The 27,984-nt window shown below is 51.8% G+C and overlaps 1 protein-coding gene and 1 long non-coding RNA gene across 15 annotated transcripts in view; one reads left to right on the top strand and one right to left on the bottom strand.

Annotated features, from left to right (window-relative positions):
- GRAMD1B (GRAM domain containing 1B) overlaps nucleotides 1-27,984 on the bottom strand; it is a 175,017-nt gene that overhangs the window by 29,273 nt on the left and 117,760 nt on the right. For 8 of the 14 annotated variants that reach the window (XM_077893930.1, XM_077893923.1, XM_077893924.1 and 5 more), the window contains 2 exons: nucleotides 11,767-11,977; nucleotides 5,340-5,360 (listed from right to left, as the gene is read on the bottom strand). In XM_077893930.1, coding sequence (XP_077750056.1) covers nucleotides 5,340-5,360; nucleotides 11,767-11,880 — 135 coding nt within the window. In that variant the 5' untranslated portion in view covers nucleotides 11,881-11,977. Of the gene's footprint in view, nucleotides 1-5,339; nucleotides 5,361-10,865; nucleotides 10,959-11,766; nucleotides 11,978-17,658; nucleotides 17,823-21,970; nucleotides 22,169-24,298; nucleotides 24,423-27,984 lie in introns of those variants that run through there. The other 6 variants (XM_077893932.1, XM_077893937.1, XM_077893935.1 and 3 more) reach the window with 6 other exon arrangements.
- On the top strand, nucleotides 14-16,694 carry LOC144311445 (uncharacterized). Its single transcript, XR_013377052.1, has 4 exons — nucleotides 14-138; nucleotides 2,565-2,714; nucleotides 3,191-13,061; nucleotides 16,337-16,694. It is a non-coding gene; the product is annotated as an uncharacterized LOC144311445 (long non-coding RNA).

Here is a 27,984-nt window from a genome sequence, read left to right as displayed (position 1 = left end):
CACTGGGAGGGGCGGGTGGAGGAGCCCAGGAGAAAAACAGATGGATTTTTGGTGCAGTAATGGATCAATGGAAGAAATCAATTGGAAGAAATCAATTAAGACCCTCAAAGGAAATCCTGCCCCTCCAACCAACTCCAGGTAGGGAGGAGCCAGATGTAGGAGACCAGGGGTGGTAGGGATGGGGGCAGGGAGAGGCAATGAGCAAAGAAAGGAGAGGGATGCACATGGGAAAGTGGCGCCAGGCAGAAAGGCAGAGGGGAGGGAGTAGGATTGAGAGGGGGTCTCATCAGGAGAGATGGAACCATTCTGGAGAAGGTGCAGGAAGGGGGTCGGGGAACACAAGTCAGGAAGACTCTTCCAAGACAAAGGATAAGAAAACAGTGGGAAGACGGGCAGAGCCTTCCTGGAAAGAACAGGCTGCCGAGGCTGTAGGTGGCATCTCCTCGCTCAGAACTTCCACTTTCTGGGGACGCCTGGGTGGCCCAGTGGCTGAGCATCTGCCTTCGGCTCAGATCCCAGGGTTCTGGGATCGAGTCCCACATTGGGCTCCCCACACGGACCCTGCTTCTCCCTCTGCCTATGTCTCTGCTTCTGTGTCTCTCATGAATAAATATATTTAAAAAACAAAAACAAAAACAAAAAACCCTTCGACTTTCTGTACTGCCCCGTAATTCCCAATTTCATGCCCACAAAGCTTTGTTCTCTTGCTCTCCATCTTATGCCTGCCAGACCCACTCAGTCATGCCACAGGATTGGCACCTATCCTTTCCTTCTACCAAAAAGCCAGCATCCCCATCCCAGGGCATCAAGCAGCTTGGGTGCTAAGTCTCTCCCAGCTGCCAGGGCCTAGGCTCTGGACCTCTGATCTCCGACAAGCTGCTTCCCTGGGTTGCCGTGATGAAAGAGCCCCCCTCCCCCCAGGCAAGAGGTAAAGCAAATGAGGACAGTTACCTGTGTCCAGATGAGGCACCGAGGTGGAGATTTGTTCCTGCTCCATCCAAGATGCAAGCCTACTACACCCCAAAGGGGCCATCTCTGGGGGACAGGCTATACCCTTCCCATCCCTATCTTTGCCCTTGGCTCCCCGCTGAATTTAAAACCCTGTTCCTGCTTATCCCATTTCATGGCTACTGAGGCCGTGTCTCCCAAGCTGGGGGCCCTGATGAATGAAGCTGGGATAGCCAAGTGGGGTGGGGGTGGGGAGGTCAAGGATATGGGGGTATAGATATAATCAGGCCTGGGAAGGCTTTAAGGCAATTGTAGATTGTACTGCCTTCACACCTCATGCTTGGTCTGCATGTCATATCCCTGCTAGAGACCAGTAGCTCTCATGCCTCAGCCCTTCCACATGTCCCTGGCGTCTAGCCACTTCCCTCCATGGGCTCCCCATTCTTTAGGCCAAAGTGGTTTGCCATCACGGTGATGAGTTCCTCCTGACACCTGGCTAGACAGGTAAAAGTAAAATGTGCAATAATGACATACCACACCACACTAGTCAGAATGGCTAAAATTAACAAGTCAGGAAACATGTTGGCAAAGATGCAAAGAAAGGGGAACCCTCTTGCACCACTGGTGGGAATGCAAAGTAGCGCGGCCTCTCTGGAAAACAGTGTGGAGGGTCCTCAAAGGGTTACAAATAGAGCTACCCTATGGCCCAGCATTTGCACTACTGGGTATTTATCTACAGGACATAACCATAGTCGTCCGAAGGGGCACCTGCCCCCCAATGTTTATAGCAGCAAGGTTTACTATAACTAACTGTGGAAAGAACCCAAATGCCTACCGATTGATGGAAAGGTAGAGAAGATGTGATACACACACACACAGGCATATTACTCAGCCACCACAAAGAATAAAATCTTGCCATTGACAACGATTTGGATGGAACTAGAGGGTATTATGCTAAGCAAAATAAGTCAGAAAGACAAATATCATGATTTCACTCATGTATGAAATTTAAGAAACAAAACTGATGAACAGAGGAGAAGGGAAGGAAAAATACAGCAAGAGGAAAACAGAGAGGGAGGCAAACCATAAGAGACTCTTAACTCTAGGAAACAGAGGGTTGCTGGCGGGGGCGGGATGGGGTCACTGGAAGACAGGCGTTTAGGAGGGCATGTGATGGCATGAGCTCTGGGTGTTATATGAGACTGATGAATCAGTGTATTCTATCTCTAAAACTAGTAACACAGTCTATATTAATTAAATTGAAGTAAAAAAGTTTTAAAATAAGTACATGAATATATATCACAAATGCTATATTTAAAAGCAGAACAGTGGTATCTTGCCCCAGGAAATCACAGAAGTCTATTCACTATCACTATGTTTTGTGTTATTCCGGCAAGAAAAATAAATGCAAGTACGAGAGGAAAAAAAAAAGTAAAATGTAGAAGACAGACAGGTAAAGGAGGGAGCTGGGGAGTAAGCAGGGGGTACCAGGGGGGCTTTCCCTCCTTCAGATCCAAGCTACCCCAACAACCTGAGATGTTCTCTCCACGGTCAGCAGCACCGCGATGACCCCCCAGGCTCCAACCTGACCAGGGCATGTGTGACTGTCCCCCTAGAGTTGGGATGACGAAGCCCTGGCCTATCCACACGACGATGGCACCTCAGGCAGCAGCACAGCTGGAACACCACCAGAGGGTCAGGAGACCGATTACAAAGAGGGTTGTCAGCAGAGCTGAGAAGGGGAGACGGGGCAATGCATGGGCAAGGTGAGTGCCTTCTGGAAAACCATGAATGTACTACTGGAGGGCAGTGCTGGGGAGCAGGGGGGCAGGGAGCTGACCTGAAGGCTCCTGGTGGGGCCTCTGCCCGCAAGAGCACAGTCACAGATATGCCACGCAGCAGGATGTGCATCGATTCTGGTGGCTCCGGGGAAACCCCCGGGTGGCAGCTTCCTGATTGAGCCAAGGCAACGGTGCCTAGGGGAACGGCCACGCTCAGGCTCGCTCCACAGATAAGCCAGCTGGCACCATGAGTGGGCCGAGATGCGGGTGGCGCACGCTGCGTGGGACAGACAGCATCCTGCTTCCTCCAGACACCCAGAAGCGGGCAAGCTCGGAGCCAGGGCGTTGGGCTCGGCGTCAGGAGGAGAGCAGGGTTGACGCGGGAGGAGCGGCCCGGGCTTACCCAAGCCAGCCTTTCTCGGGCTCCACCTGTGACACCAGCGGCTCATTTCCCTCCCGAGGTGAAAACACATGAAGACAAAGTGGAAAGAGGAACTAAGACACAGCTCCTGGCATCTGCAGCTCAGGCCGGCTGGAGGTCCCGTCACCTCTCGGCACCACTTCCCTGTCCCTCCTGCACATCTTCCATGCTGCGAGCTGTCCCTGCCCCGAGCAGGCCCCGGGCCCACGGAAGGCAGACAAGGCGCCACACCTGCCCGGCAACGTGGAAACAGCCACCAAAAGGGAGCCACGGGGGAAGACATTTCTGGATGGGCCCCCTGGGGCCTGCAAGACGCCCCAGAGTGAGAGCACGCATCCCAGTCCCAGTCCCAGAGACAGGGTGGCCAGAGGGAGCGCGAAACGCTGCTCAGCAGAGTCCCTTGTGCACTTGGCCTCTGTGCGTGATGATCTGTGCCGAGGGGGCAGGCCGTCACGTTTCTGTAATTCATTTGGGGTGAGGGGTAAGAAAGAGGCTGGAGGAGACACTGGGCATCCCTGAGTGTCTCCCAGGAAGGCCCAGGAGAGGACGGTACAGGGCCGCAGAGAGGGAGGGATGGCCAGCCAGAGAAGGGAAATCAGAGAAGGGCGAGGAGGAGGAGCCAGAGAGAAAGGGTAGGGAGAGTCAAGGAAAGGAAGAGTGAGATGGAACAGAAGAGCCTGACTGAAAGGGATCAAGAGGAAGAGGAGGGACGAGGCGGCTGGGGACCAGCCACAGGCTTGGGGACTCGCATGTCCAAATTTGGACGTTTCATTAGCCTAACATGTCCCCAGCCACTTGTCTCCTGTTCCCTGGGGGGCACTAATTTTGCAATCTCGCTCAGGGGGGGTAGGTTTGGTGGGGTAAGGGATGCCGGAGGTCCCACGCAGCTCCCAGGAAAGCGGGGCCCCCACTCCTCCCTCGCAGAAGCGGCTTCGATTGTCTCCAGGATGTGAGCTCCAAGCAGCATGTGGGTTGAAGACCACAGTGGGCCCCAGGGGGAGGCCTGGGGAATGAGGGGGTGTCTCGTGGCTTCTCCTCGACTCAGGCCACCTCGGCCCTGCAACCTCTGCCTCGTGTGCACCAGGCCAGGTGGGCAGAGCTGCCCAGGGCCAGGCAGGCCCAGCGCGCAGCAAGAGGTCGGAGCCACGGGGCTGGCTGACGTGTGCTTGCTCTGGGGCATCACGGAGGCCCTACCTCACCCCGCACACAGACACCAGGAACTCTGACTCCAGTCCCTACACTGACCCCAGCGCCCCCTCCCCCAGGTGTCCACAGCTCCATCACCCAGAGCCTTTTCCCACACGCTCCACATGCCCATGGGACCTGCCGAAGGACAGCCTGGCCCTAGGGGAGGTGCAGAGGTGGTACCTGCATGGTCACGCAGACGCCAGTGTGGGCAACAGCAGGCTTGGAGCAGCAAAGAGGAGGCCCCGAGGCCAGGCCCTCCGCTGTGCAGTCCCAGAGGGCAGAGTACAAGTGGCGGGGGCTGGCCGACACTTCAGTCAGCTGCTCTCCAGGGGAAAAGTTCAAAATACTGCAGCCCAGTCTGCGAGACGGGGGTTGAGGTCCCAGACGGGGCTGCATACGCCATAGTACAGCTCCTGGGTGCAGAGCAGCTGGCTGAGCCACCACCACGGATGATCCCGGGCTACCCCTTCACTATGGACCCATGAACAGCAGATGCCTTCTAGAAGGAACGCGCCCCTGGGGCGGTGGAGCAGAAGACAAATTCCTGCCTTGGAGCAGAAGACAAATTCCACTATGTGGAACAACCCCTATACTAACGGGGAAAAGTCTTCTGGCTGCATTTCCCCTAAAATGTCTCGGTTAAGGGAAGAAAAGTTTGGTCCTAAGTTCAGGCCCAGGGCTGTCCCGGTCCCAGAACTCTCCCTGCTTTTTGGACGCCTCCCCCAGCGGGTCCCCTCCATTGAGGCTGGAGGAACCCTGTCCAGGAGTCTAGGGGAGGAGAATGGGGGCCGTCCCTCCTTGGTCCCCCTGAATCCTGCTGCACAGGATAACCAGTGGGTCAGGTTTTGGAGGAAGGAGGCCACTCAGGGGCCCGGCAACTTGCTCAGGCCCACAGGGCAGCCACACCGCACCCCAGACCTCTCTCCACCCCCTACCCCACCCACTTCCATCCCCCACCCGCTGCCCATGCACCCGACAAGAAGAGAAACGGGGATACTTACGTTATACCAACTCTGGCTTTTCTGAAAGGACAAAATGAGAGAAAGGTACAATTAGTCAGGGAAGAGATGGCGGGACTGGCCAGGGTGTGCCTGGCTCGAGGAAAGGATACACAGACAGCAGAGGGAGGGCAGGGAGGAGGAATCCAAATGCAGCTGAATGCTTCCCATGTGGCTGCTTGAGAGGGGTCCTCCTTTCTCAAGACAGCTCCAGAAAGGAGGCCCGGGGAGCAGTCCATGCTGGAAGCCTCACCAAGGTCGGGGCGGCAGGCAGCGGCAGCACCAGCCAGAGCTCAGCTGGAGGGGAGTCGGAGCCCCATCATGAGGTTCTCTGATGGGGGTAAGGGATGCGCTGCAGGCATCCAAGACCCGGTCCCCCAAGGGGCCCTGACCAGAAGCAAAGTGCAGATCGAGACCAACCCAGCCTTCCGCTCCAAGTCAACCCCTCTGTAGAAGGCAAGAGGGGACCCTTCGGGTGCAGGAGGAATAGGGGCCGCCCGGAAACCTCCTCCAACTACATTCTCAGGGAGCAGAGGACAGAGGTTCTCCTTTGTTCAACAACTGGCTGACCGTCGAGGTGACAAGGCAGGAGAGTCCTGGGGGTTGTGCCCCAGGAGGAAGGCCGAAGCACAGAATTAATTGCCAACGGTGCCTCCTCGCTTCGCGGTGCTGTAACTCAGCAACAAAGTCCAGACTCGTGCCAGCTCCAAATTCAGGTGTTCTCCATCCCGGGCCCTGGGCAAAGGGGACTCGTTTTCATGGCAACTGAGAAGGACGGCTGGAACTGTGCTTTGTCTACCTCCAATCTATGGCCGGGTGTCCTTTATGCACACCCCACTTGAAAGAGAGAGAGACAGGCAGATAGGAGCACGCACGCACACGCACACGCTTGCCTGGGTCTCATCTCTTAAGGTGCTGATCCAACAATTTTAGATTGGGGATGGGAGGCATTTCCGGTTATAAAAAGCTTGCCAAGGGTATCACCGCAGCAAAGAATCACTACGGAGGGGAAACTGTGCCTATACACAGAGAGGTGGATTCTGGGTGCCACTGGCGACCTTCACACCCCAGACACAGGGTCTAACAGACCCTGACCCATAAGGGAAGGAAAGGGCAGGCCTGGTGGGGGGAGGGAGGACGGGCAGGGACAGGAGCCAGCTCTCCCATTCCACCAGAACTCTCTAGATGCTCTCCATAGTCATTTCCCAAGAAAGGCTGTCGCGATGGCCCATCTGGAAGCCCCCTATACAAACCACAGCCTGACTTTGTCCTCTAATCCAGAAGTCTTGGCAGGTAAGAGAAGCCAACTATGAATACTTAAAACCAACGATGTCACTGTTGGGGGAGCTACCGTCACATGGGAATCCTGGACCTGGATCTGGAAATCAGCCTGCCAACATGTGGCTGAGGCTCCCCGGATCTGGAGGAGAGTGGCTGGGGCAGCGGCTGCGTCTGACCTGATCTGTGCCTCGGCAGGTCTTCACCCCTGGGCCTGTCCCTCAGATCCCAGGGCATGGGTCTGCGTAGACATTCACTGCATCACGTCTCCCGACACCGGAGAGGCACCCTCTAGGTGCTGCCAGCCTCAACGGCCCCACAGTTCCCGGCATCTCATCAAATCCAAGCCAGGCCTTTCAGACACCTGCTTCCCAGCTGAGAAAACTGTCACCTGCCCTCTAGTTCCTTACCCCATTGTCCTGGCCCTCACGCATGACCCTAGGAGGACAGGGGGCGACAGGAAATAACCTGGGCTGGGTGTGGGGGACCCAAGATCCTTTATGATTACTCCTACACGCCCCTGCCTAAGGTAAACAGGAAAGGTAGATTTTCTTTCTCCCTGTACTGCCACAAGGAGGTGTCCCTTCTCCATCTGTTCAGAACAAAGGGCTTCAGAGTGACAAAGAGCCTCCACCAGGGGAATCTGCGTGCATCTCTGTGTGATGCCTCTGTGTGCAATATTTGCTTTTTCATAAAGGTGGGGGTAGAGGGGGGATTTGTGTTCCCAAGTACTGAACCATCAAGAGCAAAGACTTCCCGACTTCTCCCTCAGTGGGAGCCTCTACCCTCACCAGCCGTCTCCAGGCAGCTTCTTATCTGCCACCACCGAGGGTACCCCTGGGGGAAAGGCACCCCCCTCCTCAATCCACAGTAGCTCCTGGGAATACCCATGGTGGGCATGAGAGCTTGAACTCTGACCAGCCTCCTGGAGGCAAATTTCATCCCAGTGGCTTTGCTCTTCCAGGGCTGAGCCCCGAGCTCAGGGGGCGGGCAGGGAAGCCAGAGGGGCCTACAGACCCCGGGCAGCGAGAACAAAGGTGTCCAGTGGCATGACTTGGGCTGTCTGCCCCTGCGGGTTCACGAGAACGCCCCTCCTTGGCCAAGAGGGCCAGAAGCATGGGAAAAACAGAGTAAGGAGGTGGGGGGGTGGGGGTGGTAAAGGCTCTCGGACAGGTTATGAATGGATTTGGCTAAATGGCTGGGGCAGGGGGAGTCAGGAAAGAATACTCCAAGACAGCTGCTAAGGACGGGGAGCTGAGCGGAGCACATTTCTATTGCCTTCTATTCTAGAAGGGATCTCAAGTACAAGCACTAAAGGAATGCAAGGCCCCTGGAGACAGACCCCACGTTCCCTAAAAACATCTCCCCAGTGCAGAGGCTCCTGGAGTCGGGAAGACGGTGGGGGGGCCTAGGGGACCCGAGGAGGAGAAGAGAGGAGCTCTACTTGGAGGAAATAAGAGAGACTTCTTACTTTGATCAGGTTAAGTCTGTCATACTGGAAAGAAAATCATAGAAATTAGGATTGAAAGACATGGTAAGCGTCAAGGGGAAAGGAGCAGCAAAGCCATAGGGCGGGGGTGACACAGCACACCCAGGGGGGGCCGGCCTGGCTGGCCTGGAGCAGGGCTCCCCAGCAGTAAAGGCCGCTGGCTCCCCCTCGCGGCCTCCCGCCGGCACTACAGGGTGGAAGCTGGGCGGTGGCACAGACTGCAGGGGTCCAGGGAGGAGGAGAGAGGCCCTGGCATCTTCTAGCTCACTGCTCCGGGCAGGGCTGCACCCAGGAAAGGTCTGCCTCAGTGGTCGAGTTACGGATTCTCTGGAGAGGGGCCCTACTGACCGCCTCGCCCCACCCCTGCAGATTAGCAGGAGGAAAGGGAGGCCCTGGGAAGGGAAGGCTGACCCACTGCAAGCCGCCCCCCTCCAGGGAGAAGTGGAAGCCCTCTCCAGCTTGCTTGGAAATCACAGGAGCTCCCCTCCTCGGTGCGGTGTGGACAGGAGGGAGGTGGCCTGGCGAGGAGGCCACTGCAGCTCTGGCCACCAGATCCCTTGCCACGGATGGGTACGTTTGGTCCAGCGGGGGGACAGGGCATCTCCCCCTCACTTTCTGCTCCAGGCCCTGACCTGCGTACGACTTAATTCCCATACTGGTCCTCACATTTCTTTTCTGAAGCCTGTGTGTCTCCCTGCACGCATTTCCCAGACGGACCTCAGCTGCGTCATCGCCTCCCCCTGGGCTGGTAGGGCGTCCCTTTGCCCACAAGTCAGTCCAGTCCTTTTTTCAGTGGCATTTAGAGGATGGTGGTGTCAGGGGCAAGAGTCCTGATGGGCGAGGGAATGGGGTGTGTGTGTGGGGGGCAGCTATCCAAACTAGGAAACTCCAAGGCTATGTGTCTGCCTCCCCTGAGCTCTTTAAAGGGGAAAAAAGGGATGCTTAGGTGGCTCAGCGGTTGAGCACCTGCCTTCCGCCCAGGGCATGATCCTGGAGTCCTGGGATCGAGTCCCACATCGGGCTCCCTGCATGGAGCCTGCCTCTCTGTGTCTCTCATGAATGAATAAATAAAAATCTTTAAAAAATTTTTTTCAAAAGGGGGGAAACCCCCCAAACAACCCAGAGCTCCTGTCCCCAGGCACCTCCCCTTTAGCTCCTTTTGAAAGGGGCGGGGGGCAAAGACTAGTTTGGAATTCACGCTCAGTTCTTGGTCCCTACAGTACACCTCATTCTGCCTCTCAGGGCTCCAGCCTGGCTCAGTGGCTCGGACACGTGCCCCTGCCACCCCGACCCAGAAAGGAGTCCTCCGGCCTCTGACGTGTAATATCCGCAGTTACACGTGCGCTGCTACAGGTCAGTGTGGCTTCTGGACAATCTCACACGGGTCTTCTCTCCCTTCCTAGACTGGAGGCTGCCTGGGGATGAGGGGGTGGCGGGAACCTGGTCTGTATGCTTGTTTCCCAAAGAAGACCTACCGTTTTAGCAGATTTTTAAAAATTCTCAGGACTGAGTGCTCACCTCCACCCAGCACCTGATTAAAAAGAGGCACCCCGTGGGTGGTGACTGGTGGCCATCAGTAAGTTCTGTGGGGCCCACTGGGTGCCCTGCTAGGTATCGGGTAAGAGGATAGGAAGCTTGCAGCTTCACCTGAGGGTGGAAAGTGTGCAAAGTCCGTGGGCGAACCAGAGAAATGGCACAACCCAATGCCTGAGCCTGGCAACGTGAGTCCTCTCCGCAGCCAGGGGCGTGAGGGGCCGGGGTGGGCTGCTGACCCCAGGGAGTCCCCCTCCTCGAGCACTCCAGGCGGAGCTCCTCTTCCCCCACCAGCTTTTAGCCTGAGGGTCACAGACTCTAGGATGAGCCCTGGAGTCTCTTGTTCTTCCCTCAGGAAAGACAACAGCTGTTCGCCTTCCTCCTCCCCAAAACACTTCGAGAGGCTCAAGACTATTATTAAGTCATTCCTCTGCTGTTTCTTCTCCGGGCGACATCCCACCTCCTTTCTTCGTGGGGATTATTTCCTGAGCCTGCCGTTCTAAAATACCTATTTATTGCTCACGCTGTACTCCCTTCCAAGTTCTGCTCGGACCTCTGAAATCCTGGGGGGGGCCGGGCAGATGCTGGCTCTGCCTTCTGACCTGGTGGCGCTTCTGCGGGGACTGTCAACGTCCACCGACCTCCAGATCTAGCACCGTGTCCTTCTGGGAGAATAGTTCTGCTCTGATGGCCACTCGGGATCCTAAGGACACCACAAGCCCAGCGCTGGGCAGTGGGTGGAAGCGGTAAGGGGTGCTGGGGCTGCGCGGCCGTCAGTGGGCAGGCAAACGGAAGGAGGGTGCCAGGTAGGGCTTCCGGGGTCACTCTGCTGCGCCGGGGAGGTCCCCGAGGGGAACCTGAGACCTCCAGTCACCTCGTCCGGGGAATCGGGACTCCGCCACTAAAGCAGGTACAAGGGGGTATCAGGGCCCGGAGCCCAGCTAGTTGGGGCCTCCCTTCCCCGAGGCGGTGAAACTAAGCCCTGGGAGGACTCTGCTTCTAGATGGCTCCATGTAAGGAGGGAACAGGTGCCCAGCCCAAGGCAGTGTTTGGGTAGCAGGCAGAGACAGGGGAGGGGGCGGACGGGTCTGTTCTCCGACTCTGGGTGCAACAGGTGCAACGGGACGGTCCCTCAGTAACTTCAAGCCAGCCTGCCAGGGGGCAGTGGGGCCGGCCCTTCTGGGGAAGGGACCAAGCAAGACAGGGGCCAGAGTGGGTGGGGGCAGAGGGAGGGGTGCAGAGCACTACAGACAATTGGACACCGGAGGGGAGACCAAAGACAGAGAGAAAAGATGGCTTACTTTTGACAGGCGCTTGTGAGACTAAGACCATGCATACAAAGGAGATATTTGGGAGACGGTGGGGAAGAAGAGGAAGAACAAGAGATCAAAAGACAAATCAGGTGGGAAGCCAGCTCCCGAGTCTCCCAGGGACCCCCCTCCCTCTCCCCAGGGCCTCTGAGTCCAAGCAGCAAAGAGAAGCTTTTTTGAAGGAGCATCTTAGGCAAAGACATCTCCTGCTTCCCAAAGGACTGAGGAGGAGGCTGAGAAAAATCTCTGGGGACCCATCAGTAGCCCAGACCCCACCCCGCCACTTGGGGCTTAGGGTATGTCTATCCTTAGGCAAAGGCCCAGGTTCTCAGGCAGCAGCCCCTGACACCACGGGTAGGGATGCAGGGGCCCGGTCACTGTCCTCCCGGACGAATGAGTACCGAGTGGCATTATTACCAAAGGTGAGGCAGAGTGATAGCCAGCGTGGAGGTTAAAGACCCCACTCTTCTAGAGAACTCTTTTCCCAGCTCTGTAGTGTCCCAAATAATTAATGTTCCTTTCTACCCCACAATTGAAAAAGGAGGCAGGGCTAAGCAGATGACCCCTCCTGGTCCCCGAGCACCCTCTCTCCAAACCCCAACCTACAGAGGGCTCCCCAGCCCAAAGAGAGGTCATTCGGGATCATGGACCGAGTTCCCCCTGGGGAGGGGGGCACTCTGAGGGCTCAGCCGAGAAGACCAAACTTGACTAGGGTCTCCCCTGCCTGTCCCGCCCGGCCCGGCTGACACCAGGGCCCCCGAGGAAGGCCCCCCCAATGCTGGCTTCCCTGCAAAGCATCCCCCGGCAGGGTCCCACTCACCTTGGAGTTCTTGCCGCCGCTCCGGCCGGACTGCGAGGAGCAGCTGCGCTGCACACCCTGCTCCGGCGTGGACGGGGACTTGTCCGAGGAGTGATCTGAGCCCTTCTCCACCATGGTGTCTCCGTCGGGGCTCTGCGGGGTTGGCGAGCGAGACCGTTTCCGGAGGATCGGGGAGCAGGCCGGCGTGCTGCGGTTGGAGTTACTGGCAGTGCTGCAGGGGCAGATGGAGAGAGGGAATGGGGTGGGGAGGGAGGAGGAGGAAAGACAGGCACTCAGTGACTGAAGGCCAGAGACCGGTCTGGGTCCTGGGGAGCCAGCTCAGGGAGCCAGGGTTAGGTTAGGGCCTGGGGAGGAACCAGGGAGACAGGGCCCCATCTAGGAACTCACAGCACCGCAATACTGCTGCTGGCCGGGGGTGGGGGTGCCAATGAGAAATGGAGATTAGCCCAGAAGGGGCAAGTAGGGCCTTTAGACATTTAGATGGTCATCCATCCATCCAACCATCTGTCTGTCCATCCAGCCAAATACTGTCAGAGCCCCCTATTATATGCCAAGAACTGTCGAGGGAAAACAGAATTTAAGAGCTCAAAGATCCACCAGAGATCATCTAATAGCCATGAGCTCCTCTCCTACGAACCCTGCAGATCCAGTTTCAACATCTTGTTTTGCAGAGATGTGCCCATAAAGATGGTTAAGTATAATCTTACCTCTTTTTCTTTTTTTAAAAAAGATTTTTATCTATTTGAGAGAGAGAGAGAGAAAGTACGAGTAGGGGAGGGGCAGAGGGAGAGGGAGAAGCACATCCCTCACTGAGCAGGAAGCCCAGTGTGGGGCTCTAGGGCTCGATCCCAGGACCCTGAGATCACCATCTGAGCTGGAGGCAGCTCAACTGACTGAGCTCCCCAGACGTTCCTAATCCTACTTTTCCTACTTTTCAAAGCAGTCACATGCATATTATTTCACTGGGTTCTTAAAACACTCCTCCACTGAGGTAGTAATGACAAGTGCCACAACCCTAATTTTTAAAATGAAGCCCTACACATGGCAAAGAGAAGTTAAAGGGTCCTCTGATTGCAGAGGGATTAAAACAAAACCTGGGTCTTCTGACTGGCAATTCACACACCCCAGAGTATTTCCCTGGAAGCCACACTGCTCCCCTCTTTCCCTGCCCAGGGCGAAGATGAACACAGTAGAAGTTCTTGCATTCCAGAGTCCCCTGCAAGCAATTTCATTTCCAACAGGTATCCTAGACACCCCACGGTACCAAGCCACTTATGCCAAGGCTTATAAGCTGTGTAAGTATTTCCTGCTGGATATTTAGCTGTGCTCCTGATGGAACAAGAAAGATGACAAAAGATGGAGTGGGGAGGAAAACTGAACGCAGTTAAGTCCTAACAAGTGTTTGCTTTGCTCTGAGAGGATGGAGGAAGAAAAGACATAGAAAAGAACGTGGTTAAATGGGAAAGAGACGGGAGGAATGGGATGGAAGGCAAGGATGAGATTGAAAAGCCGAGAAACTCAAAGGTCAAGGGGGCGGGGAGGGCGCAGTGAGACGTTGAGGGTCCCTCTTACCCACTCAGCGGTCAGAGAGCAGGGCCAGGCTTCGGGGACAGCCCAGATCTGAGGCTGTGAGGGCCCCTTCATCCCAGCCTTCCCTAAGCGAGTGCTGTGCAGGGTGGGGAACACTGTCATTTGCATGAAGATCCAGCTGTGACCTCAGATGTCCCAGGGGACCCATTTGCAATGAAAACCATGCACCTTTCAGCAGGCCCTTCCACTCAGGGATCCTCAGCAGAGAAGGAAGGCAGGCCAGAGCCCAAACCAGCGAGTGTGGGAAGGAGGGGCAGCAGTGGCGGAGGTAAGGGCAATGCTCTAACTTTGGAAGGAAAGTGAAACATAGAAGGCCAGAGAAAAGGAAGACAAATGTGACCAGAAGATATATGGAGACACATAGGGTAAAGTCCAGTGTTTTGCTTCACCCAAAAACAGACTTCAGTTTTAGAACTCACTTTACTAAAAATACTTGGGATTTGCAAAAAGAAGCTCTTCAAGTTTGCACTCCATCTCCACCATCTTTATCCTCTGACCACCCCCCCCCCAAACTCTTTCACTACTGCAAACCCTGGAGAGAGGGAATTATGTTCCTTTTCTTGGGTTGGAAAAGCAGAGCCTTAGAATGATGGCAAGAAGATGGTGGGACGCAGCTCCAGGGGAAGCCTCTAGAAGGTCTAATGGGGTGGGGGGCGCAGACTCGGGTGCTCACCCTTCTGGGGTAGCTGCCTCTCTCTCGGGCCAATTTCAACCCATGGCCAAGTGCTCCAAGGATTAAACTGTCTTCTTGGATTCCTCTGCTAGAAGAACAGCCAGGTACTCTGCCCCTAACCTCAGTTTACTCAGACATACCAGGGAATGGATGACACCTAGCACGAGACCACAGCTTGGCTCTGGATCTTTCTCTTAAATAAATGTCAAGGGACAGCTTGCTACACAGTGAATCCAGGTGCAGGAATGGAAGAGATCGAGATCCCTTTATCTTCCAAACTCCCAATCCCCCCTGATAACAGGCTGTTGAGGAGGAGTTCAGGCAGGGGTGGGCCAAGACTCTAACCGGAGGAAACTCACTCCAACTACTCAACACCATGGGAGTCTCACACTCAATGATCAAAATGTCCTTGACATTCCCTCACCGACTAGTGGCCCCCTATCAGCTGACCTGACTTAAGGCACCCAAGGGTACCTACATTTCGGCTTTCCATACCTCAGTCAAAACATCAGTCAATAAACTTACATGGTCATTTGTCACTTTAGTCTCTGTGCTTTTAAGGCTACGGATCATCTGTGCTGTTCCCGAAGATCTCTCCTCTCCTCCCTGGTGCCACATACCTCCTTCCTCTATTCCTCTCCCGGCCTTGGACACTGGCTTCTCTGTTGCTAACTCCGCCTGAAGTTTGGTCCTTCCCCAACGGTGAGCCTTTCATTGTCCAAACTGTCTCCTGCTTCAGAGGACTCCCACTTGGCCTTGCAGCAGAAGACTCCCTCCCCTACCTGCTTCTGCTCTGATGAATCACACTTGCTCGCTTCAGCCCAACAATCCGCTGCCAAATGGACGTTCCCTCCAAACACACGCCTCACAAGCTCCTTGGGCTGAACACCACGCTTGCCATCCCCTCGTGCTGAGCGTCCTTCCCCTGCTGCCCCTTCTCCATGGCATTACCACTCCCAGTCTCTCAGGCTGCATCTCACTCCATAAAAAGGGAGGCACTAGATCCCCATCAATTCTATTTGCTGAAAGCTCTCTGACCCATCCTTCCTTCCGCTCCCCCCAGGGCCTCTTGCTGAGACTCTTCCAAAAATAAGTCTTCTAAGCGATCTCTCTAATCTCCATTTCCTCTCCTGTACTCATTCATACCTCTGTCAATCTTTCTAAATACAAGCCTGATACCATCTCTCTGCCCCCCACTAGCATTCACATTAAAGTCCTGAATCCTCAGAATGGAATTCAAAGTTGTCGTTGGAAAATAATTGACACTTACCTGTCTGCCAATACTTTATCTCTCCTTATACCATCTTTGAGAGTTCTTGTGTATTTTCATCCCACATATCTTCTCCTGATTTTTTTTTAAGATTTTTATTCATTCATGAGAGAGAAAGAGAAAGAGAGAGAGAGAGAGAGAGAGAGAGAGGCAGAGACACAGGCAGAGGGAGAAGCAGGCTCCATGCAGGAAGCCCGATGTGGGACTTGATCCCAGGTCTCCAGGATCACGCCCTGGGCCGAAAGAGGCGCTAAACCGCTGAGCCACCCGGGCTGCCCTCCCGATTTTCTTAATACACACTCTCCTCCTGCCTCCAGACTTCTATACCTACCACTACTTATATGTGAAGGGTCTTCCCCCTACCAGGCCTCCCACCCCAGATCTACCTACTAGAGTCCTGTTCATCCTTTAAGATCCATCTCAGACCCCACCTTCTCCAAAAAGCTCTTCAAAATCTCCACCACCAAAAGGACTAGAGCGTTTACATGTTCTACTTGGTAGACACACTCTTGGAGGTGCCCACCTCTGCACCTCCCACACTGCCCAGCGTGATGCCTTGTATCTGAGTATGTGCTCCGTAGATGTCCGCCGAATTGAGTATCATCCTAGAGAAAGTATAACAATCCTCGTGGATTTCAAAGTCCCCAGGACCATGTGAGTTCCCAAATCTATGCCTTCAACCTGTTAACAAAACAGCTAAAAATTTATGAATGTTGGGGCGCCTGGATGGCTCAGGAGGTTAAGCTCTGCCTTCAGTTCAGGTCATGATCCCGGGGTCCGGGATGGAGCCCACATGGGGCTCCTTGCTCTGCAGGGAGCCTGCTTCTCCTTCTGGCTCTGCCAGCCACTCCCCCTGCTTGTGTTCACTTCTCCATCTCTCTGTCAAACAGATAAATAAAATCTTAAAAAAAAAAAAAAAAGTTTATGAATGTTTATGAGTTCCTCACATGGTGTCGAGTATTCATGACGCACTGTCTTATTTAATTCCCCAGCCAATCTATGAAGTATTCATGGATATTATTCTTCTTATTTTTCAGGTGATAAAACTGAATTACAGACAGATTCAGTAATTCACCCAGAGTCACACAGACAGTAAGTGGCAAGACTGGATATGAAATGCAAGTCTATCTGATGACACAGCCTGTTCTTAGAAGCAGCATTTGGTAGGACTTGTTTGCCGGGTGAACAGATAGAAGGATGGATGGGGTGGCTGGGTGGATGGAAAGAAAGAAAGAATCAGCTTCTTGCTGACTCTAGTTTTCAATCCATTCTCTATTTTTGCTGTCAAAACAAACCTTCTAAAAAGTGATTTTGCCATTTTGGCCATCCCCTCCCCTGGTTAAAGCCCTCTGTGGTATTCTATCCCCTTAGAATAAAATTTGATCTCTAACTATGGCATAGAAGTCCTCGATGATCTTACTCCAAGCTCCATCCTTGGCTACTCCTCCCAGTGGACCCCCTGCCACCCAAGACTACTTACAGTTCCCTATGCCATGTTCTCTCCCTTCCACATTTTTCAGTGTTTCTCATTCTGAAAATACCATTTCCCCCTCCACGCACCCTCCCAACATTTATCCTTCAGTACTATTTTAGTATATGTGCTGCCGAAGCAAGCACTTATCCTTCAAGACTAAACCCAACTACCCTCCCACCACTACCCAATCCCCATGCTCTGATCCTTCACCACATAAGAAGAAACTATTTAAACAGTAGTTCTAACTCAGCAAAATCACTACCAGATTTGCTCCATATCTAATATTCTTTTAAAAGATATCTCATTATCCAGGGAGCCTGAGTGGCTCAGTTGGTTAAGTGTCCAGCTCTTGGTTTCAGCTCAGGTCATGACCTCAGGGTCGTGAGATGGAGCCCTGAGTCAGGCTCTGCACTGAGCATGGAGCCTGCTTGGGATTCTCTCTCTCCTTCTCTCCGCCCCTCCTCATGCCCACTCACACGTGTGCACGCTCTCTCTCAAAAAAATAAAAATAAATAAAAAGTACCTTGTTACACTATAGATTTTGGATGTCCTGCTGAGCAAAAAACTAATCTCCATGTATCTCATAACCCTACACTACTACTACTACTACTGTGTCTTTCGAGCAAACTCTGAGGTGTGCCATTAATCCGATCCTGCCGCTATTATTAACAACAGTGTTACATCAGATTTCAAAATCTTGGGAATTTAAAGCTTAAAGATGACCTTAGGTTTGCTACAGAAAGGGAAGGAAGACTGGTCTTGGAGGAGCTACTGGATGATGACCCCCTTCCAGAATCTAGAATACATCCAGCTTGTCACTTCACATAGAAGAAACCTAAGAAATAGGGATGTTAAGTGCCTAGCCAAAGTGATAAGCCTTCATACCTGGATCTTTTGCTCTGTAAACACTGGGCACCTGGCATCATGCTAGGCATTCAAGTCCATGATGGCGAGTAAGAAAGGATGCTGGTCCCTGGGACATTATAATCAGCAAGAGCCAGACACGCACTCTTCTCCTTCTAACATAAGCTACGAGTGGTGAGACGGGGCAGAGTCAATTTAGACTTGAGGAATCAAGAAAGGCTTCCTTGAGGATATGGCACTTGAGGCTTGAGCTGGGATCTAAATGTGTCAGAGTTAGCCAGGTGAAGGGCATTGTAGTAGGAGGGAAGAGAACGTTCCCAGACAAAACAAAACAAACAAAAAGCCAGGATAAACAAGGGCGTGAAGGCCTAAATCATGGAACATGCAGGGCATTACAAGAAACCAGGTGTTACTGATGCATAATGCGCTCAAGCTGATATATGTAAGATTGCTGTACCTGCAACTCTCCCCAATAAGGGGTCGGCTGGGACACCCCCCCCCCCCAACGCCACCAGTCACTTTTAACTCACTCACAGCAGGAGGGCCCAGAGGTCACTCACTCAGTTTCCCATCTCTCCTATTTTTAAGACCTCCAACAAAGACCTTTCACTCCTCTCTCGGTTACCTTGCTAACCGGTAACGCTTCCTTAAGTCTAACCACAATATGTCATACTGCGCTTGAATCCTACTTCCTATGTTTAGGTCTGGGTGAAGTCCTCCTTGAGAAATGGACATATATGGAAAGAGGACAAAGGCTCTTTGGGTTCTCTGTAGCATTTCCCACCCTCACTTGAGACGAGAGCTCTCATCCTGTGCTCTCTTTTCCTCATCCTCATGCCCGGCGTGGTGCTGCAGGCACAAGCAAACTTTGTCAGCAAGGCAGCTCCCTGATCAGCCGTCCATACATTTTGCAGAACCCTGAGCAGAACTGAAGAGTTAGCTGGTGTTCCTCATTCAAGTTCACTTGCTTGGCTTCAGCGTAATCATTTCTGCCACAGAGATGACAAGATCCATGCCTGTCACTCTGCACCTGAGCCTCCACCTGCTGGGATTACAGCCACCCCTTTCCTACTTCTCTAGCCAGTTCCACCGCCCTGGCTCATTCCCAATCAGATTCCCACTTGCCCTCCCCACACCTGGACATTTTATGCTCACTTTATCTTCCCCCTAAGCCCAGCCCCACAATGACCTGTCTGATCCAATGTTTGGCTGTAAATAGTTGCAGCATCAAGGTACTAGTAATTTTTTTTTGACTGTTTGATCCATTCCAGGGCACCCCAAACTAATAGAGCATTTAATTAGAAATTTAGAAAGCTGGCTTCAAACAAAATATTTTTTTTGCTGAGGGCCTGCTTGGGCCATATGTCAGGATTAACTGCCAGTCTGTGGAGTCACGTCAGCAGGCTCAGGTCTGAGTCCCAGCTCTGCCGCTTGCTGTTTGACACTGGCCTCTGGGTCTCATTTGTCTACTTGGACAAATAAAGAGACCAATACCTTTATCATAGGACTGTTACGTCAAATGAAATAACGTCAGTAAAATATTTAGTGCAGTGCCTGATATATGAGAAGTGCTCAATAAATATCACAGAGCTACCATTATTATTAAGGAGGTTTTTGTTCCTCTCCGTAAAATGTGGCATAAATATCCTTGCCCTCTCTCCTCAGAAGATTATATGGACGGGCTTCAAAGGTGCCCAAGCATTACTTCCCATAGTGGGAATCACACCTACCTGGGGTGCTTCCCTCAAGCACAGAATCCCAGTCCTACCCCATTCAATAAATGACAACTTCCAGGGAATGGTCCAGAGTAGATCTTTGCAGTCTAGAATTTGAGAGGAACCCCCCCCCCCTCGCTGCCCCGACCCTGCGCACCAGTCCGAACCTCCTAAGTATCAAGGGGTAAATGACATTATCTACCCCAGATGAAAGAAACCTGCTGACAGCTTTTGAGTGAATCAGCCGTTCAGAGTCTACTGGGTCAGTGAACTCACTGCAACAGAACATTAGTTGAGTCTGTCATAGAAACCAGCAATGGAGAAGAATCTACAGCCAATGGGGAATGGGCACAGAGATGTCGTTCTCAAGGTAAGGCCGTGACTCAGCACCCGGGGGGACAGTGTCACCCTCTCTTGGTGTGAGGGAGCCTGGCAATTATCATTAGCGTCCACGCCCACGACAAGCACCCTCCCTGCCTTTAGTAGCATCTAGTCTCTGATCTCTAATGGTCCCAATTCCCAGCAGACTATTCTGTTATCCAACTCTGTGCCTCCCAGCCGCACGCCGATGCTGAGCTTTCCTCGGTAATCCTCCGCAGCTCTTTCTATCAGCACTGCAAATATCCAGGGGAATTAGCCGGCTCCACTTTGAATTTTCCCATAGCACATGCTCAAGTGCCTGAGATAGAAAGCCCAAAAGGTATATTTGCTTAACATTTACATGAAGTTACAGGCTGCCTGCAAATGCCTCTGTTACATCTGTCCATCTAAACTGGTTTAGTTTACTAAACTAATTCAGTTTACTGGGACTCCCTGAAGCTGACGGTCTTCTAATTCCTCTCTGTACTCCTGTTGTCACTTAACCACATATCTGTACCCCTCATAAAACCACAGCAATGGTAGGTGGGAAGGGCAGACCCAACAGGAGCTTTGTAGAGGAGGGATCACAAATCCCAGCAGAGCCCCAAATTCCCCTTGGATCTTTCTCCTCAGGGACCAAAATACTAAGTCATTTAGAGGAAACAAAACTTCCCAGATCTGCTTCACTCTTTGTTATAACGTCCTGGAGCTCCTGATCTTGGTCCACCACCACCCCCTACCCGACCCATGAAGATAAAACCAGTCTCAGGTCCCCAAGGAATGATGTCGAAGGGCTCATCCTGTCCAATCCTCTCACTGATGGATGGGAAGCACAGGTCCAGAGAGATGACACGAATGTCCATTAGGAGGTTAACAGGAAGCTGGACATCCCAAAGCCAAAGCATAGAGGGCTCAACAGTGCAAGTCTCAGTGGCTTCCCCCACACCCCACTTTTGAGGATATTGGATGAGGAGGAAGTTTGAAAGGAGGAGAAACGTACCACTGTTTCTCCTAAGGGGAGCTCCTGGTGACCGTGCATGGAACCCATCCTTTGCAGACCAATGGCTTGGAATCTAAGCTTGGTGACCACACTGCCATTGTGTCCAATTCCTTGCTTAAGGAAGAAAAGCCAACTGTGCCTTTTGTGGCAAAGTGTGATTACCCGGTTGAAGAACAAGGCCAGGCAGCGACTAGGAGATGGATGCTTTTTTATCATTGCTATTTTCGTTTTGTTTTTAATGGTGGAGAGGTTCTCTTCCCAGTTTAGGCTACGGCAGAGTGTCTGCCTGGCCCCAGCCCGCCATGCTCTGGCCCAGGTGTCACGGCACACTGCATTTCAGCAAAGGACAGGCAGGGCTCCCGGGACAGGGCCTTTCTTCCCCTAACACAGTTCTCACCGTGGCAGTGGGTAGAGCCCGACACAGAGGGGCCTCCCTCCACCACTGCAAGAGCCAGATTTGGACAGAGATGAACATGTCGTTCCCTCTCCTCCGTTTGGGTAACTCGCTGGGATCCCCTTGGGGATTCCCAAGCTGGACCTTTAGCAGCTTGGATGCTCAGGGACAGGATGCTCAGGGACAGGTTCCTTCTGAAATCTGGAGCCACGAAGGTAGGACTAGGCTGTTGCCAGGTCAGACCGCTGGCAAAGACACAAATGTCCATAGGAGGTTAACAGGCAGCTGGACATCCTGAAGCCAAAGCACAGAGGGCTCAACAGTGCAAGTCTCTGTGGCTTCCCCCTCACCCTACTTTTGAGGATATTGGATGAGGAAGTTTGAAAGGAGGAGAAACGTACCACTGTTCTCCTTAGGGGAGCTCAATTCTCTGCACTCGCTAACTCCCCACTGATCATCCACATACTGATTCCTCGGGTCCATCCCGGCCCAGATCTTGCCCTCTCTCTGCGCTCATCAGACCTCTGTAGATATTGTATAGATAATTCAGGTCACTCCCTATGGCCAACAAGCTCCACTTACCCATTCCTCCCTCCCCATCTTGTTCAAGTAACTATGAAAAGTTAAAAAAAAAAATTGCTTACAAGGGAAATGAAAGGTGGCAGAGACCATCCAAATACATTTGCAAAACATTTAATACCTAGATACATTTTCATTAGAAATCTACGTAAGCCTGGAAGGAATTACTTGTCGTGGAGGCAAAGGCCCAGCAGGGACTTTAGTTGTTGATTAATTTATTAATTGACCGGTTAATGTAAGGGCAAGGTCCATGGAAAGTCTTTGACCACGCAGAGAAAAGCAGACCTTCAATTACCCTTCTCCTGGTGTTCTCAGTCCAGGGAGGTGCTGGGTGGAGAGAGCGCCGGAGACTGGGTAAAAGCTGTTTGCCTTTCCTACTCAAGCCAAAGAGAAGAGATCCCTCATCACAATGGCTGGAGCCTCCATCCATCCTACTCCCCCGCTCCCTGGCTTTCTTGCAGCTTCTGTTCAGCCCAGAGTTTGGAATTCAATCCAGGAACAGGCATGACAAACACTATTTTTCATTTCCATGGAGACCAAGGCCTGCAATAGAACCAGGACTCCATGCCTGAAATGCCAAAACAGCCTGACCCACTTTTCCCCCTTCCTACAAAAACAAAATAAGTTTGTTTGGGTCCTGCCAGTGCTCGAGGAGAAGCCAGAGCTCCCTGTTATCTCTATGGACATTGTGAAGAGGAATGAATTATAATAACCTCTGAGAACGCTAATGATGCTATAGAAACTGTCATACAGGGAACCGCTTTACCCCAAAGGCTCAGGCTGCACCAAATTCATCCCGTGTCCTCGCCCTAACCTTCTAGAAAAAGAGGTTCAGATCCCCCAAGAGGTGTACTTAATGGCCAGCAGTACTACTCCTAGAATCCAAATTCAGAGAACTGTTTGCTTCAACTTCATCTTACGCCCCTCTCCCCTTCACTGTCTTCTGGCCTCCTCTGACCCTTCTGCTCTTCGAACAAACCAAGTCCACCCCTATTCCAGGAAATCTGTCCTTGTTGGTCTTTGTTGCCTGGAACTCTTTATAAGAGTTTTGAATTCTGGTTCCTTTTCAACCTTTAAAGTTCAAATGTCACCTGCCTAGAGCAGCCTGTCTGCAAGGACCACTCACTTGGTCTAAAGTGGCTCCCCTGTCCCCAATTACTATCATAGCCTGCCTTTCCTCCTAATGGCATTTAGGAAGAGCTGAAGTTGTCCTTTTTTTTTTTTTTTTAAATCAAGAATGAACACTGTGTGTGTGGGGGGGGTGAGACAGCTGTCTACTGTGTGGGTCCCCAGGGCATTTAACACCACGACTGGCACCTGGGACCACAGACTCACTGCATGAATAAAGGAATGAGCTCTTTTTTTTTTTTTTTTTTTTTTTTTTTTTTAAGGAATGAGCTCTTTTTAAAGTCATTCAATGCATTGTTTGGCCACTCTGTTAGACATTTCTTTCTTAGGCCTGCCCCAAATCTGCCTTTCTTGTAACACCAGCCCACTGGTTCTTCTTCTGACTTCTGGATCCATGCAAACTGAAATATGACATCATTCCCAGGTTCTGTGCTGGCCTGGCCACTTTCCCGAAACGTCAGTATACATGTGTCTGAGTTTAAATTCTGAGCTGTTTTGTGCTCTTGAGAAAAATGACTTTATCTTGCTGTGAGTCTGTGTTCCTTGTCTGCCGAATGATCACAACTTACCTTCCTAGGGTGAGGGGCGGAATCTTAAAAAGGATACAAACAAACAAAACTAATTAGTACCTCCCCAAAGTAAAGGTCTTCCTATAATTGCTCATCGAGTGAACAGAGTGTTAGAGAAGCAGGAAGTGAATTCCCAGTTAAGAAACCGAATCCTGTTTCTAAATTCTGTGCTTTCCTCATGGCACAGACAGGGGGTGAGAATTTCAGTTGCTGCTATGCACGCCTTCAGCGAGTTCCTCCTTCCATTGGGCTGGGAAGACAGCATTTAGGATGGAGCACAAGATGCTGAGATTAATCACCGGAACTTACTCCTGGGGTACAATTTCCTTTCCCTGAGATTATTCACGACAGGACAAACACCTACCCTGGGAGATAGTCGTGCTGGGTTTGCGGGCAGGGCTGGCTGAACTAATCTGCATTAAGTCTGTCATTTGGAAGGGTCCATGGTGGTCACATAATCCAGTCCCTGCCCCCCTGCCACCCAAATGCAGGAATTCTCTCTGAGAGGCCCTGCCAACAGCCATCCTGCCTCTGCTTCAGATCTCCAATGAGAAAGCACTCACTAGGTGGCCACAAACATGCCTGGACAATGCTAAAGGGATTTTTAGCACCTCTAAAGGGTCCTTAGATCTCCATGATTCCTGGTCACCATGATCCAGCCAGCCAGCTTTCCTTGAGCCCTTGGGCTTCACAGTCTTTGGAAATGAAGCTAACCACGTTGACTTGATGTCAGTGAACAAGCATTTACTGAACACCTACTGTGCACGTCCAACCTTGAGAAACATATTCACCCCAAGGGCCTCACAGGGCAGTGACTCTGTCATGGTTCTACGTAGATATACAAAGATTAAATAGACAATATTAAGCATGGTTATGGGCACATGGTAGGAACTTAATACTATTAAATTTGACTCACTATCAATCTCAGACAAATCTAAGTCAATCCCACCCAAAGTATTCCAGAAGCCTCAGCACTCAGAAGAACGGGACCTTGTAAAAGCAGAAAGGTGCTAAACTATCCCAAGAAGCCCCTTCCTTGAAAGAGATTTCCAATCCACTGGGAGGCCACAAACCACCGGAACAAGGCAGGGAGGGGTTCAACTGAATAGAACTTCCAGCTTCTTCTAACTTTGCCTGTCAGGGGCCCCTCCCCCATCCTCAGCAAGAGAAATGTTGCTACTAAAACTGAAAGGAACTCAAGCATCATCCATCCATCCATCCATCCATCCATCCCACAAACAGCTGAGGAGACCACACTCCATGCCAGGTAATGTTCTATGCATTAAGGATTCAGGCTCTCCCTCTATGCAACATACAATCGGGTGGGATACAGACATGTAATGAGCTAACACCCTTACATGTCTGTCTCTCCCACCCAACACCATGTGATAAGAGCAACTTGGATTCAATCAAAACCGCTCCCCTCACTACCTGCCAAAGGAGCCAGCCAGCGCTGACTCAGCCCCTTCTGGTGGCAAACCACTCCTCTCTGAGCTTCAGCTTTTATTATGCGAGAAGAATGAGTGTGGATGCCACCTAATCCCCGCAAAGATGTGACAGGATGATGACTAAAAGCATCTCAAGGATACACTGTGAACTACTGGCGACAACTTCTCTGAGACAGAGGGACTCAAATATCTCAATTAGGTGAAGGATGCAGACCTTCAAGACCTGGGCAGTCTGGGGTCCTGGTTAAGTCAGCCTCACCAGCCTTCCCTCTTGGTCAGGCCAAGGTGGGACGTGCCACATCAGGCACCCAAGGCTGCTGTCATGTTGTTCAGAACAAAGTTCTCAGCAATCAAGTAGACAAAGGGCACATAGGGTACAGACTGAGAGTGAGGCAGCAGCGTTTAGAGCACTCCTCCCTCCTCCCTAGCCTTATCACCTAAAGCCAAGTGTGGCAAATCCTTTCCAGACCCCTATGGGTTCAAGTTCAGTTCGGATTTACTTTTCTGCTGGAGATCAAACAGAAACAGGCTGAAGAACAACCATTACGTTCAAAAAACAGAAATTCTAGAATGATGAAGATGGTAAGAGGTCAGCCAATATGCCTGGCTGCAGGCAGATACAGGGAAATCACTTGAGACCTAGGCTTTGCCCTACTTGAAAATGTACCCAGGGTACAAAAGTCTGGGCTTCCCCTTTGTGATGCTTCTCGTTGCCCTCTGCCATCATCAGGAAGTTACTAATGACTAAAACAAAAGTCTGTTATGATAATGCATTTCATACCACTTTCTCTGTTCAGCTTTCCAGGCCCCGAGATCAGTTCATTAGTAGGAACCATTCCTCAGTTCCTACCTTCCTCCTTTTTTTGGGTGGAATCATTCCAATTCCTCCAATCTATTTTCAGAAGTTAAAAATCATTTCTCCTACAATCTCTCCACCAAATCTCTGTTTAGATTATACCTCAAGTGACGGAAAAGTCATTAACTGATGATGTAGTTTGTTTCACCTTTGGATAACTCTTTATTTTAAGCCCCGATGGTTTCTTGTGGCTTCCTACCAAAGGTCCTATTTCTACTCCTCTGGCAGACACAGAATAAGCTAATTCCTCTTTAAAAAAAAATTTTTTTAATACATAAAATAAAATTTAAAAAAATATTTATTTTTGAGAAAGAGTGCCTGTGTGAGGCGAGGAGGGGCAGAGGGAAGAGAGAGAGAGAATCTCAAGCAGACTCCCTGCTGAATGCAGGGCACCACGTGGGGCTCGATCCTACAACCCTGAGATCATGTAACCAACTGAGCCACCCAGGCACCCCTAATTCTTATACATGCAGTTTGCACATGGCTTGCATGCTCCTTCCTCATCCCTTTCTCCTCCAGACCTGCCAGTCCCTCCACCATCCCTCACAGGACATGGCTCTAGACCCCACAAGCCACTGGGCTCACTCTTCTCTGAGTGATTTCCACTTCATCCCAATCGCCCTTAAACTCTGGAGCCCGGGAATGTAATCCCACAGAGAAGTGAGGGAAGTGCTCTGATGAGCTCAGAATAGAGCAGAACCACCACCCCATGTACTTTGGGAAATCAGAATGCAAACACCTATTTTTGGAATCATCTTCCGAATCAGGAGATTCTAGAATTAGTGACTTCTCTTAGGAGCCTCTGGCTACAGCCTATAGGCTAAGGAGAGCCCGCGTATGTGTACTGTGCATATGCATATCCCTCTAAGGAGCACCCCACCCCCACTCCTTCCCCTAACCTCACAAACCCGAGTTTGGGGAGATGATGAAGAATCCATCCAGTTCTCACCCCAACTCAGGCTCGATCACAATTCTGAATGTTTAGTGGACTATCTCTAGGCCAGATGCAAAAGCACAGCCCTTGGAGATTTATCTGGAGCCGTCAAGTCCTCAGCAAAGGTTTCCCTGCCTCCTAGCCCACAAACATTTGTTCCTTGGACCCTTACAGCCTGACTCCCAGATAAGCTGAGGTTTCATCAAACGAGCTGAGAGCAATACTGTGAGGTTCTGAGGTCATTAGGAAAACTGAATTCAGCCCCGTCTTGTCCACAACCAGGCACCGGAGGGTGCATGTGTAGAGTGAGGGCTGCCTGCTTCCTTCACACCTTTCTAAGGAGGTCTCAGGCAATCATCAGGACTTTCCAATCAGGACTGTCTAATGTAGGGTCAGCGAACCATGACCCAGAGAGGCCAAAGCCAGCCCAACATCCGTTTTTATATGATCCGCAAGCTAAGAATGGTTTTTACATTTTTAAAGGGTTGCGGGTGGGGGGAACGAGAGTATCCTGTGACATATGAAAATTATATGAAATGGAAATATCAAAGAGTCCATAAATAAAGTTTTATTGGGAACTCAGCCACGTGCTGAGTTCGATCAGAGATTGTGTCTGTGGCTGCTTCTGCTGTGCAAAGCAGAGTGGAGTCATTTCAACAGAGAACAGCAAGGGTCGTGAAGCCAAAAATATTTACTACCTGGCCCTTTACAGAGAGAGTTGGCCAACCCTTGGTCTGACAACATATGACCTTGAAAAGGTCTCTTCTGTGAGCCTGCTTCTCTTTCCGTCAAGTTGGGGAAGGGGGTGTCTGTGTCCCATAAACAAAGAACCTGTGCTTGATGACTTCACAAGTTGAGGGAAAGGTTGCAGGCTTGCTCGCACCTGCGGATGAAAAGCAAAGCGTAGGACCAGGAAAGCGAGGAGGCTGTTTCCAGTTACGTACATAAAAGCTCCCTTTCCTTCCTTCATTCTTTCCCAGCGGGGTACTACCTTCCTTGGCCCTGACACTGACACTCTTCTGGCGCAGGGCAGCTCCCCAAAACATCCCTCTCTCCTTTCCCTTCTTTCAAGGCCAGCTTTTCCCCCTCTGGTCCTAAACATCTCTAACCTGTGGAGTGCCACTCAAGGCTGGCTGGGGAGAGAGGGCAGGTGGGAAGCAAGGGAGCAAGGGGGTGTCCACAGAAGCACAGTTTGCTAGCAAGTGTCGGAGAACGTAAAGAGGCAAAGCTCCCTCTCCCCAGCCCTGGCTGAGAGCTTGGTTGAGGAGACAGAGAGCTTCCCTCCCCCTTCCCTCCACTTGCCTAAATCAAGCAAATAAGTAACAATGCAAGGAGGTGTGGGGGAGTAAGGACCAGCCACTGGG

Source organism: Canis aureus, chromosome 3, assembly GCF_053574225.1.
Source record: "Canis aureus isolate CA01 chromosome 3, VMU_Caureus_v.1.0, whole genome shotgun sequence".
Lineage (NCBI taxonomy): Eukaryota > Metazoa > Chordata > Mammalia > Carnivora > Canidae > Canis > Canis aureus.
The sequence above is the reverse complement of the archived record's forward strand: the minus strand, read 5'-3'. Positions and strand labels throughout refer to the sequence as shown.